Source organism: Caloenas nicobarica, chromosome 1, assembly GCF_036013445.1.
Source record: "Caloenas nicobarica isolate bCalNic1 chromosome 1, bCalNic1.hap1, whole genome shotgun sequence".
Classification (NCBI taxonomy): Eukaryota; Metazoa; Chordata; class Aves; order Columbiformes; family Columbidae; genus Caloenas; species Caloenas nicobarica.
This window is the reverse complement of record NC_088245.1, coordinates 150,923,010-150,935,482: the sequence shown is the minus strand read 5'-3', so window position 1 is coordinate 150,935,482 and position 12,473 is coordinate 150,923,010. Positions and strand designations below refer to the sequence as shown.

At 43.2% G+C, this 12,473-nt stretch overlaps 1 protein-coding gene across 1 annotated transcript in view; it reads left to right on the top strand.

Moving 5' to 3' along the window:
• Positions 1-12,473, top strand: part of EDAR (ectodysplasin A receptor) — a 73,690-nt gene that overhangs the window by 47,103 nt on the left and 14,114 nt on the right. The window contains exons 2-5 of the mRNA XM_065656108.1: positions 1,066-1,134; positions 1,822-1,944; positions 3,014-3,195; positions 8,020-8,105. Of these exons, the coding sequence (XP_065512180.1) occupies positions 1,084-1,134; positions 1,822-1,944; positions 3,014-3,195; positions 8,020-8,105 (442 nt within the window). The 5' untranslated portion in view covers positions 1,066-1,083. The remainder of the gene's footprint in view (positions 1-1,065; positions 1,135-1,821; positions 1,945-3,013; positions 3,196-8,019; positions 8,106-12,473) is intronic.

The following is a 12,473-nucleotide window of genomic DNA, read 5'->3' as shown; positions in this document are numbered from 1 at the left end:
GAGCGTTGCTCTCATGTAGGTTGTATGCTCGAATGTGGCACAAAGCAGTAATTGTATTCTTCCGGGATATTAAAAGTCTCGCAGTGTCTGAGATCTGGAAAATTTAAAGAGTAGTTTACATCTGCTAGGACCAATGTGTTGCAACTGTATCTCAAACATTTGCAATTTGAAGCTGTAAAATCCCTAGGGCAGTTTATGTGCTGTAACAATACCATGAAATATGTTGTATCATGCTAATGAAACAATTTGTGCCTCCTTTTCCTGTCTCTTATTTCCCCTTAGAAAGAAATACAGTACATGAATATGTAACATTAGCTCTTATTCTTTTGAAAAAATGAAATAAATTAGCATGTGTGTTTATAACAGAGATTGCAGCTTTTATTTTCCCCAACTATTGTAATAGCACTTCAACTATAAAGTTTGGCTTCTTCCTTGAGTTACACTTCTTAAATCTACAGTTTGCTTATCAAGAACAAAAAGCAGCCCACGCTTCTGACCAAAGGCAGCTCAGGGCCTTCTTGGTGGATCTGCAGGAGCCGGTGAGGAAGGTGCAGCCCCAAAATGCCAGCTGCCCACGCTTCTTGCTGCTGCTTCGCTCCCTGACTCTGCTTTTGGCTGCTCCATCTGGATCTTTCCTAGACAAATGGGATCGAGCAGGGTCTAGCACTAAGCGGTGTGGACACAAGCCAGCTTGCTGATCCCCATTCCTCTTTTGTTCGGCAGTCAAGACGTAGCCGTCAGTTCCTCCGCGGGAGGATTTCTCAGCGACCCAAGAAGTTCTGGGGCTCAGACTTGGTTCCTCGTCTTTCACAGATTTTTGTAAAGGTTGCAAGACCAGGCTCCCTTATGCTGTCGGTCTTCCCAAAGAGAGGCAAGAGGTGTGCAGTGAGGGTGTGTAGCACGTGTGTGAGCGCACGTGCACATCTCCCCCGCTCTCTGTTTAGACCTCTGGGCATCGCTCCCTTGTAACCTTTTCTCTGCTTACGAGCCCTTCTGTTCTTATTTTGGCAACACACACAAATATTTACTCATGTTCATAAACAATCTCCGATTCTGTCTTTTCAGGTAAAATATCAAGAGAGCATGGCTCACCTGGGTGAATGTAAATGGACTCACGTCTTCCCTTTTCTGGTGGTAGGTATTTATGTGCGTACAGGTCTCTCCAGCATGCAAAGATAACTGGGTTCTGCTTGGGTCTTTGCAAACATCTGTGAACTGTCATGGTACAGCTATGGATGACTTAGGGATTGAAGACCAATGCAGTTATCCATTTCCATTCAATAAAGCACCCAGGCATGTGCTGCTTAGACTGAGGCTTCCAGGCAGGAGGGGGAAGGAGAAGGACCCAGGGAGAAGCAGCCACAGAAGGCACTGGAAGAGCCAATTAGCCTGGGTGTCGCATGAAACCACAGCTCTATCATGGTTGAGGCCCAAGGCAGCTCATTATCTCAGGTTGTTATAATTGTCCCTTGCAGTCACATTTATGAAATCTCGTTAGAGCTGAGAGGGTTGGAGGTGCAAACTCAGGCATTTACTGCACAAGAAAGAGTGAGAATTAATAGGTCAGGAATTACACAGTGAGTATTTTGAGGAGTAGCTGTGCCATCAGTGCTCTGAGAAACTCTTAGCAGAACCAGGTTGCTGAAAACCATATGCACCTCAATCCCACATAGTTGCACCGCTTCTCTTTCTGAGCTTTACGGGCATTTCATGCTGCAATGCTGGCCCTGCCACCTTCTGAGCTGGGAAAGGGGAGGAGATGAGGCATGGGGGATGAAGGCAGTGGAAGTGACAGTGCTCTGGGATGCTCTCTGGTGGCAGGTCTCCCTGGTGTACTCCGCCAGTGCCGAATACTCCAACTGCGGCGAGAACGAATACTACAACCAGACCACCGGCATGTGCCATGACTGCCCCAAGTGCGAGCCGGGAGAAGAGCCTTACATGGTAATTTCAGCTTCCTCTGCTGGCAGGGGGACACACATCAAGTACCAAACACGCACACATACAAAAGAAAGCTTTGTTACATGGCAGTAATATATGGATAGGAGAGAAAATGGGGAAGGACAGAGATGCTTATTCAGGAGGGTGTTGTGGGAGTGAGGCACCACGCATGTGCATGCCAGTATACCATATCCCAAGAGCAGCCTGTTAGAAGTGATATTGTAAAAGTTGTAAGGTAAAAGTTTCACACACAGCCTCTGCTCCTCTCAATAGTTATTTAATATCTGACGCTCTCGTTCTGGTGCAGTGTGATAAATCTGTTAGTCTGGCAGGCTCGCTGGCCTCCCACACCAATAATTTAATTTTGCGTTCTCACTAAGATATTTTGGCACTAGAGGAACTTGAATGTTTCTTCAACATTTTAAATTATGGTTCCTAAGTAACCATTTGATTTACAGCAGATAATTGTTGCTTATTAAAAAATAAATTACTGAAATCCTGTTTGGTTTTAATGGGATAAACATCCTATTGCAAGAATTTCACACAGTTGGTAGTCCTGAACAAGTTCGTTTGAATAATAACAGGTTGGGTTTAGTTTTATTTAATCTAAATGTGATGTTCCACAAGGATATGTGAGTTCAGGGGTTACAAAATCTCATACAAACATTGCCTTTTGTAACGTTACCTCTGGCCTCTCCTAGCATGAAAGCAAGATTGCTGATATCCCTGCTGCAGCCATATTTCCCCTGTAACCTTCTTCTCTACTCTTCAGTGTTCAGTTCACTTTCTGTGTGAGCAGCAGCTGGAATTCACTTCCATGACTTGCTGGAATAAGATATAAATAGCTATGGGGGGCCACTTTCAAGGAGTCTGATGCTCTGGTTCCCCTTTTCCCTCTTTATAGCCCTCCATGGCCTTTTTAGGAGACAGTCACTAAGGGATCAAACAACAGATTGTTTTCCTGTGGTATGACACTGTGCTACAAAGCCAACGGGCCAGACTGAATATTCCCTTTAGCTAGAAACCGGAGTGCAGGGCGAGCCTGCTTTTCAGTGAGTTATTGTTGTTGCAGACATGTGGATATGGCACCAAAGATGAGGACTACGGCTGCATCCCCTGCCCTTCGGAGAAGTTTTCCAGAGGAGGTTACCAGATATGCAGGCGCCACAAAGACTGTGAGGGTTTTTTTCGAGCCACAGTCATGACACCTGGTGATCAGGAGAATGATGCAGAGTGTGGACCGTGTCTTCCAGGGTAAGGATTTAACCATAGACCTTTGCTCTCCCCAAGGAACTGCAAAATCAATTTTTAATGTGAAAATCTCTGACAGTCTCTCTTCAGGTCCTAGCTGACTGTAGGTACAGTACTGGTGAATTTTGTTTTTCAATCTCTGCTAAATCAATACATTTAAATGTTTCAAAAGCATAAGTGAATTTGGTAAATCAGAACATGTTAATCTTACTGAAATCTCACTGAAGAAACAACTGTTGGGAACAACCAGAAAAAATGCAAATTCTCCTTTTATTAGGAGTAGGAAGGGAACAGCTCGCATACCCAGGCACAAGTCTACAGGGACATTTTAGATGCTCTGAGAAATTCAGCTTGGCCTCCAGCTGCAGCTTCAGAAGACCACTTTGTCAGTCCTGCGTCATACGAATGAGCTCCATGAGGATGCCTTGGACACCCTGTAGGGTCCATGCTCCCACTACAGCGTATCTAGGAACATATAATGTCTCCTCTCCAGATGTGACCAGCTGGCAAATTTGTCAGCAGTTGACAGCATTAGCTAACGTAGCTGTTAGGTGAGATTTGCCAAGGCGTTTTAGTCTCTCAGGGTCCTTTCTATCCTACAGAAAGGGGTCTAAGGAGCTGCTAATGTGTCGTGTGTGCTGTTATTCAGAGTTAAAATAATTTCCAGAGCCAGCTAAAGGGGCTAAATAGATGCTGTTTATTAAGTCCATCTTTTTAATGGTCTCTTACACTCAGTATAATTCTGAGAGTAATAGTGAGAAAGCAATTGCTACATTGAATATATTAACAATGTATTCTTGACTATATTGCCTTTTAAAGTCTGCAAACCCAAAAATACACTTGCTTTCTCAACATTTTCTTTGTAGGGTGGGTAAACACTCTAAAACACAACCTCACCTTACATACTTTTTCAGTTTCTGCTAGTGTGCGTGTTTGGTTTAGAAACCTAATTCCAACTGACATTTGGCTTTTGTGCAGTTTGCAGATGCAATATAACCCACGCTACTTACAGTGCAGGAAACCCTGTTAAAGAGGCCCCACAAGCTTCCAGGTTTATTCTATCAGTTAGTCTGTGTGAAATTTTCACAGTTTACAAATAAAAGGAAAGACTTGTCTAGCTGCCAGCCAAGCAAAATTATGACATGATTTAAAAGGAACTCCCTCTTGACTTCCCCTCATGCATCATAAAGAGCAAGAAAGTTAAATAGTGGCCACAGTTACTGTTTTGCAATTTTTGTCAGGACTAATGAGGTCACCCAGGTGGGAGCAGAGTGCTAGGTGAAAATAATCAGCTTGCACAGCTGGTGCTTGTGGAGTAATCTCAAACCACCGTGTTTGCACAGGTGTAACCTGTAGCAGAAACTGGCCTGCTGGAGTCTGGCTGTGAGTCGTTCGGTGTGTGATTCTCAGGTCCTGGGATAGTTTGACAAGGCCACCCTCTTACTCCAAGCTTGAAGAAATGGAATTTTCAAGATAAATTAAATATAGGCTAAAACAAGCTCTGAGGCTGCCTTGGCTCCTCGTGCGACTTAGAGACCCCAGAGGTTGCTCCTGTGTGATGGTGGGGGAAATGCAGAGCCTTTGTATCAGAGCAGAGAGCTGGTGAGCAGCGCCGACCAACCAGCCACCCTTCCTCATTGGCCCCATTGGCACAGGAACAGCCAGATACGGGTGAGTGGCCTCAATAGGAGTGAAAAATTAAAGTCTGCATTTTCAGACTATTCTCCTGTAATGTGCTGCAGACCTTCCCAGGGCAACAGCCCACATGCTGCCATCTATATTTAGGGGCATCTCATCCCTTACATCCCTGACCAGCTCAGTAAAGCATCCTGAGGAAAAGATGAGTGTGTGGCACATTCTGACTAAAAGATTTTAGAGAAAACACCACTGAACTGGCAGCCTTTTCCCAGGGACTACAACTGTCGCTCTCTATTATTTGCCTTAAAATATGTGCTGGATAATTATATATTTTTTCTTCTATCTTTTTTTTGTTATTACTGATGATTAGTCTTAGGGAAGAAGGGGACTTTTTGTACAAGAGCATGGGTCATCCACTGCTTTTCTGTGTCCAAGTTCTGTTTCATATAAATAGGAATACACTATCTGTCAAGCTCTCAAAAAGGTTGCAAGACTGTCACCATGGGGGAGTTTAAAGTCTTAGTTCCGAAACTGTGATCCTCAAAACCAAAGTTCAGCTGCCAGTGAACTTTAGAGGTACTTAGACATAATGTCCTGGGACACTGCAGGCTTCATCCTCTGCTCCTTCTCAGAAGCTCTTCCGTCACAGTAAACAGGACAGATCAAGAATGTGGAAAGTAGGTGCAACTCAGAGTATTTCCCTCAAGGAGGTGATCCATTAGGTGTTTATGGAGTGTGACTCAGATCACAACCAACTAGGAGCAGCCACAGAGAGTCAGAGCAAGAGTCCCTCTAGCCTGTCTTCAGTAGCAGCCGTAAGTGGAAACCCACAGAGGAGTAAGAACAGGCCCAGTGTATATGATACATATGCCTCGTGCTGACCCAGCACCTACTTTCAGCTCTGAGTAAGTCCCTGGTCATCTCACAATGTAGAATTGAAAAGAGTTCCTTTTCTTCTATAATGTAGCCAGAGATGGCTCCACTACTAACGCTTCCCCTTTTCATATGTTCGTCTATGGTTACAGCAAATGCAGGTTCTCCTCTCCTCTCTTCCCTCCTGTGTTTTGAGAAAAGGAATGAACTCTTTCCTCTGTTTTCTGAATGAAAAGGTGTAGCCAGTTAATTTCTAACAAAATAACGTGCCCCCTGCAGTTCTGGATAAGGCAGCAGATGCCTCCACCTATGTGCTCATCACCTCCTGTTGTGTCTCTGCAGACTGTCCCCAGCTGAGAACAGGGCAGCCCCTGGTCCCAGGTGCCCTCATCCCTGCAGCAGAGTAGACTTAAACCTGGGGCCAAGTCCCTGAGTGTGACGTGACACCACCGAGGTTAGCCTGAGATAAACCACCATGGTGTTCAGCAGGAAAACACTTAAGTCCATTTTTCAGTCTAGCCTTTACTCCTGGATTTTGCCTGTAACACTTCAAAATCTGAGCTTGGCAGGTGCTAAGGAAAGAGAAATAATGAGTCTCATAGTAGAAGAGTAACACCATGAAAATTCATTACTTTATTACTGGGCCGCTTCTTCTCCATAGTTAGCAATATAAAGGGATCAGATATTTCCAACATAGCTTTTAATATCTGGTGCATTGCAAAGCAGCCAGAGACATAAATCTGTTGCCAGTACTTCATAAGGGTGAATCTTTAATGTTTGCAGCTGCAGAGCTTCCTACTCACTTGGGTGAACAGTTGCTTGTCATGGGTATCCTCTTCAGTTTTCTTTACGTATCCTTCACCATTCTGCATTGTGGCAAAACCCAAGAAATATTCCACCAGCTTCATTTAATTAACTGTCAGAAGGGCAGTTTGTCTTTCCTAACCACTGTGGCTGTTACACTAGGTCCTAACTGTCCTGTATTTTGCTTTATAGATGTTCATGTATCTCTGGTCTGCCACTCTTTTTTGTTTCTTTCTTTTTTTCTTTTTTTTTTTTTTTAAGGTTTGACAGTCATTTCCTGCTTATTTATTGACTGCTTCATAAGCTAATGTAATGCAGGCCCCCATAAGAGAGGAAAGATGAAGTTTCGCTCCTGAGAGAAGGGTAGAGTATCAGAGGGCTACAAGAGACATTCAAAGGGAAGAGCGAAGGTGAATCTTTTAAAGCCATTAAGAAAGAAAGGAGGAACCACGTTCAGTTTATATGCCCTCTGAGGTACCTCAGATACCTGTCCCCAACTTGCATCTCTGCACACTCCATTTCCTGGACCTATAACCCTTATTTGTAGGCTGGGTCATTCATTAGTGACCAACTGATTTTGATGGGCAGCTCCAGGAATAATTTCCTAACAATGCATACATTTTACAGAAAAAACTTACCGTACATGCATAGACAAGTACATCAGAGCAGAAAACAGATTCCCCACTGCATGATGTGTTTATTATGTTAAGTACCTGTCTACACAGAATGGATTATGAAGTCATTAATTTCTTCATTAAAATTCGTAGTGATTTACAAGTGATTTGTAAAGACATACCATATCACCAACTGTGTATGATTTTGGTGTAATTTACTGATTAGGTTACCTGTGGATCCAGTTCTTGCATAACCGATTATCTTATTTCAACACGTTATTAGCAGCCCAGAAGTTCAAATCACGAAAACCTTGCCTTCGTGCTGTAATTCCGCTGTCAAGGACTAACTTATAAACTATACAGCAAGGAAGGAAAAAAAAAACCAACCCTGTAAAACCTAATCTGCCTTTCCCTGTGAGGGTGGTGTTTTCCTATACTTTTTATTCTGATTTGGCTCAGATTTGACTCTGATGTTAAGGAGGTTATTCTTATGGCACTAGTGAAGAAAATCAGCCAACCATATCCAACTGGTGGTCTTGTCTGAAAGATTACTGCTTTAAAAAGTAACATTCCCTTATTTTCAAAAATCTTACTTCTGGGCATGCTGTAAACTGCAGCTTGAACTCGGCAGGGAGAATAATGTTGTTTTAGGCAACGATACTACTTCTTGTCATGTAGGCTTGATGGTTGATTAATTAACTTTTAGGGGGAATGGAAGAAGAGTAACACTGTCTCTATTCAGGCTGTTTGAAAAAAAAAAAAAGAATAATCTTTGCATCAGATTGCTTATAAAAGTTGTTTTTTAAAATGATTTTATCTCAGTATAATTGGTTGCTGCTGATCCATGCTCAGTTGTGGGATATTAATTTACACTGTTTTGCCTCATCTTGCCCTTCAGTTACTATATGCTGGAAAACAGACCTCGAAACATATATGGGATGGTTTGCTACTCATGCTTGTTGGCGCCTCCTAACACCAAGGAATGTAAGTGTTCTGCAACTTCTATGCATTTCATCTGGTTTTGACTTGGAATCATCTGGAAGCTCTGTATGAAGTCTTTCAGTGATGATTATTGCATTCAAACAATAAGTTTGTCTCCAGTGAAAGAATTTCTTCTCCCAACTAGCCTTGCCAGCAAAGGGAGAAAATGCTGAACATTTGGGGAGGGATCAGAACCTTTGATTTTAGGACCTGTCGTTGTTCAGTTGTGCTCCAGTTTTCATCTGTTAAGACATCCTGTACAGGATTTGTTATGGTTACTTCACCAATAGGTACAGGAAGTCACGAATCTTCACTTTTTTTTTTTTTAAGTTCAGTTTCAGTTCAGCTGTGAAGAAAACAGGGGACACTTTGTAGATCCTAGTAAAACTGCATCACACCTTTTCATATCCTTTGGTTTCAAAGTGATACAAGAGCTGAGACTGGTATGTGGTAGTCAGCATGGTTAAGAGAACTAATTCTGTAGGTTTCATTGGCGAAAGAATCTGTAGTTTGCTAATTGAGAAAAAAAAATGCACTTGTATGCGTGACACCCTAGCAGTGCCTGATTGTTTGCATGCCGCATGTGTGCAATGGCTTACCCATCCTCATGCTGTAGAGAGGATGGACAGACACAAACCAGCACTGTAGTGCAGAGGTAACTCCCAGAAGACTGCTTTTTCCTCTGGGGGATAAAGAAAGTGAGAAAAAGAAAAGGAAAAATGAGATTGACTCTGAATGAACAAATTACTTTGACACTGCCTCAGAGAATCTGATACAGATCAGGAAAAAAAGCTTTAAAAAAAAAAATAAAATGAGCAGTCCCTGAGAGAAACTTGATGCATCTAAAACCAAAATCCTGCCTATGTTTTAAAAGTCTTTATCATGGAAAGGAATTGGAATATTTTGCCTGCTTGATTTGAAAGCAGAGGTTGACACAAAAGTCTCCGAGCATTTATTTGTGTACATAAATAGCAATTACGGAGTTCAGATGCTGCTGCACTGTGTATCATTGCTGCTCTGCAAGCCATTTCGAAGGAGGATAGGTCATTAATAGCCAGCACCTTTCCTAAAGTGCAAGAGCTCAGATGAGCCAGGCTATAATTACCACCTCACAAAGCTCCTGGTGAGTGATTACAACCTGGGTGGAGGCATCTCCCTGACCTGTCTGCATGCAAAGTGGCTGGTCCCTTGTAAAGCTGCTCACCCCGCTCGGCTGCAGAAACCCACCCGGTCCTGAGCCATTCCCTTCTGCCTGCGAAAGTGGGAGCGAGCAAGGACAGAGGGAGTGTGATTCTGGTGCGATAAGGTCTGCATTAGGAGGTAAGGGTGCTAGGGAGGACCCAAATGTGAGATGTGGGAAGAAGGTGGAGAGATAACTGAAAACGAGAGGTTAGGAGTCTCCGTGGGAGATCACAGAATGGTGGGGATTGGAAGTGACCTCTGGAGATCATCTAGTCCAACCCACCTGCTAAAGCAGGTTCACTCAGAGCAGATCACACAGGAATGTGTCCAGGCGGGTTTTGAATGTCTCCAGAGAAGGAGACTCCACAACCTCTCTGGGCAGCCTGTTCCAGTGCTGTCAACTTCAAAGTAAAGAAGTTTCTCCTCATATTCAGATGGAACCTCCTATGTTTCAGTCTGTGCCTGTTGCCCATCATCCTGTCATTGGACACCACTGAAAAGAGCCTGGCCTCATCCCACCAGATGAGGGTACCTGGTAAGAGGAAAGGATGTGGAGATGCCTCCTCCTGCATGCACATGCAGGCTGGCTGGCCCATTGCTGGCAACACAACCATGCTTGCTGCTGATAGCCAGAAATTAATTACTGCCTCAGATCTGAGGGTCTGTCTCCAACACATGCTGAAATGAGTTTCTAGTGGCATCAAACATATGGCAGCTTACTGATTTGACAAGGAACTACTAGAAGATCTTGCGGCTTCTGGTACTCAATTCAAAAAAACAAATCTTGGCTTTTATAGGATATCTGGCACATAATGTGCTTAGTTCTGTGAGGAAAGTATGAATTGCACAACTGATTAACTGCAAGCCATTTTTCACTTGACAAACACAAGGATAAGTATATATTATCTTTGGGATGAATTTAGGCAGGTGCATAAACCGACAAATTGACTGGGTACTAATGTAGGAGAAAACATTAGTCCTAGACTGAGTAAACATTACTATTTTAATCAAGTCTGTGAAACCAATCATTTGATTACAAGTATCCAAAAAATGGGAAAGCTTCTTAAACTCCAAATCCCTCAAATCGCTAAGCTTGGGTAATTTTGTTTATGATGTCTAAACCTCTGGACCCTGTTTGGAATGGCAACTCTCTAATTCATAGGCAATAATTTGTACTCCAGATAGAAAATTAGCCTTTCTTCAGGAACCTCTTGAAAGTCTCACTGTTGTTGTGGCAGGCAGCATAAAATCTGGTATTAGCAAATGATCCTTATCACATGCTTCACTGTCATCAGATTATGCCAGTCAGAGCAAAGGTGACATGTCAGTGCTGCACAACTGCATAATTTTTTGAGCTTCATAAATTCCAAATTCATCTAAATGCTGTGCCCTGAGCATATAACCTTATTGTGAGCATGCAGTTTCTGTCATATGAAGGATAATATGAGCTCTTTGCTAGGAGTGGTTCCTCTATACAGAACAAACTTTGTTTATTGCCCTGCTGTTATGGTAGAGGACACAGAATGAGAACTCCAAATAGTCCCAGGAGTCTTCTATTCCTTTCTTGAGACTTCAAAAATAGCATTGAACAGCATTCAGGAGCCTAAACCACACACTAAAGGGGCACTTCTCCCCTAGAGATCCGCTTCTTCAAGTACTCCTGTGTACAGCACACAGATGGAGAAAGGTGACTTAGTGGGTTGCAAGGAAACAAAGGCGGCAAAGTACTTAAAAACAGGAAACTGGGGGCAGATAAATGCCTTTTCAGGCCTTCATTAGGTTTGAGACAGGGTTGGAGGACAGTGGTGCTCTCCTTAGTGGCCAAAATACCTTCCTGGGGAAGAGCCTGGCCTGCCTGTTTCAGAGGGCCAGAAGGAGATCGAAGTCTGATGTGCGCGCTGCTGCACGGAAACATGCTCAAAGAATTTGCCTGACGATACGTTTTATCTGGCAGAAAAGTATTTGGTTTTGATCAAAGGGTAAACAAATAGCTTTCAACTCCAAGAACCTGCTGTGCAACTTTCATCTCCTGTGCAGCCAATAAACCTTGAAATGGCTGAGGAAACAAGATGAACACCCTGTGTCCCAGCGTCTGGAAATATTAGCGTAAAAAGGACTGGAACTGAGAAAGAAATTCCCCGATGGCCCTGTATCACCTTTACTTGAGACATAAATAGCACAAAATAGCACAGAAAAGAGGGGGTGGAGAGGGAGACATTTCACAGAGGTTAGAGATTTAATTGATGCAAACGTTTCACCAGGTCGTGGTGTTGAAACTCGCTCTTTGGACTGAAGGGTGGAAGCAATAGTGTTCCGCAGTCTGGGAGGGGTATCAGGCTTCAGTGGCTGCTGGTGGGCAGTGGGTACATAGGGGAAGGGGCTGTGTAGATGTGAGCATAAGGATGTGTGTTGTCCACCAGGAAAGATTTCTCTTCCTGGGAAAAGGGTAAATGTCACCCTAAAGACTGCAGGTTTTCATATCTCGTGCACCGTGGAACACCTCTGTCAGACTTTCGGGCTCTCAGCACGCAGCCTCCTCAAGTCTACTGTGTAGGAGCCTCAGGACTGGTCTGCTAAGCACAGAGGAGCACAGTGCCAAAACGTCCAAAATGCGAGACCTTCAGCTGTGCATGAAGCAGATCCGTGGGCCACCAGTGCCTCTTGCTGGCACTAAACTGGGCTATGATACTTCTGTGATAAACAGCAGCACAGGTTTTCTATGCAAATCAAAGAATGAAAGTAATGAACACCAAACCACTTTAAGATGTGGTTTCCCATAGTTAATGGTGCTGGATTTTCTGTCAGCACCTCTGGAATTGGAGTCACTTGAGGCCTCTGACTACATAGGGTGTTTTTGTTGCATTCTGTTTTCTTTTATCCAATTTAAAAGTATATGTGAAAGACAGAAGGTTTTAACATACATGGGGTTTCTCTGGCAGAGAGGCACAGTTACTGCTGGAAGAGATTTTGTCTTTTAGCAGCTGCAATTCTCTATCAGTTTATGTGTATGAACTCCGCTCTTCATGCTTCGATATTTGCCATTCCAGTTCAAAAATAATGGAAGACAACAAAACCAAATCCCACTACAAAAACTCAAAGAACACTTACTCTGAAGTTTTATTTACATAATTATATCAAATATGCAAATCTTTTTGCACTCACAAATTATCAATCTAGAGAACTTTGGCA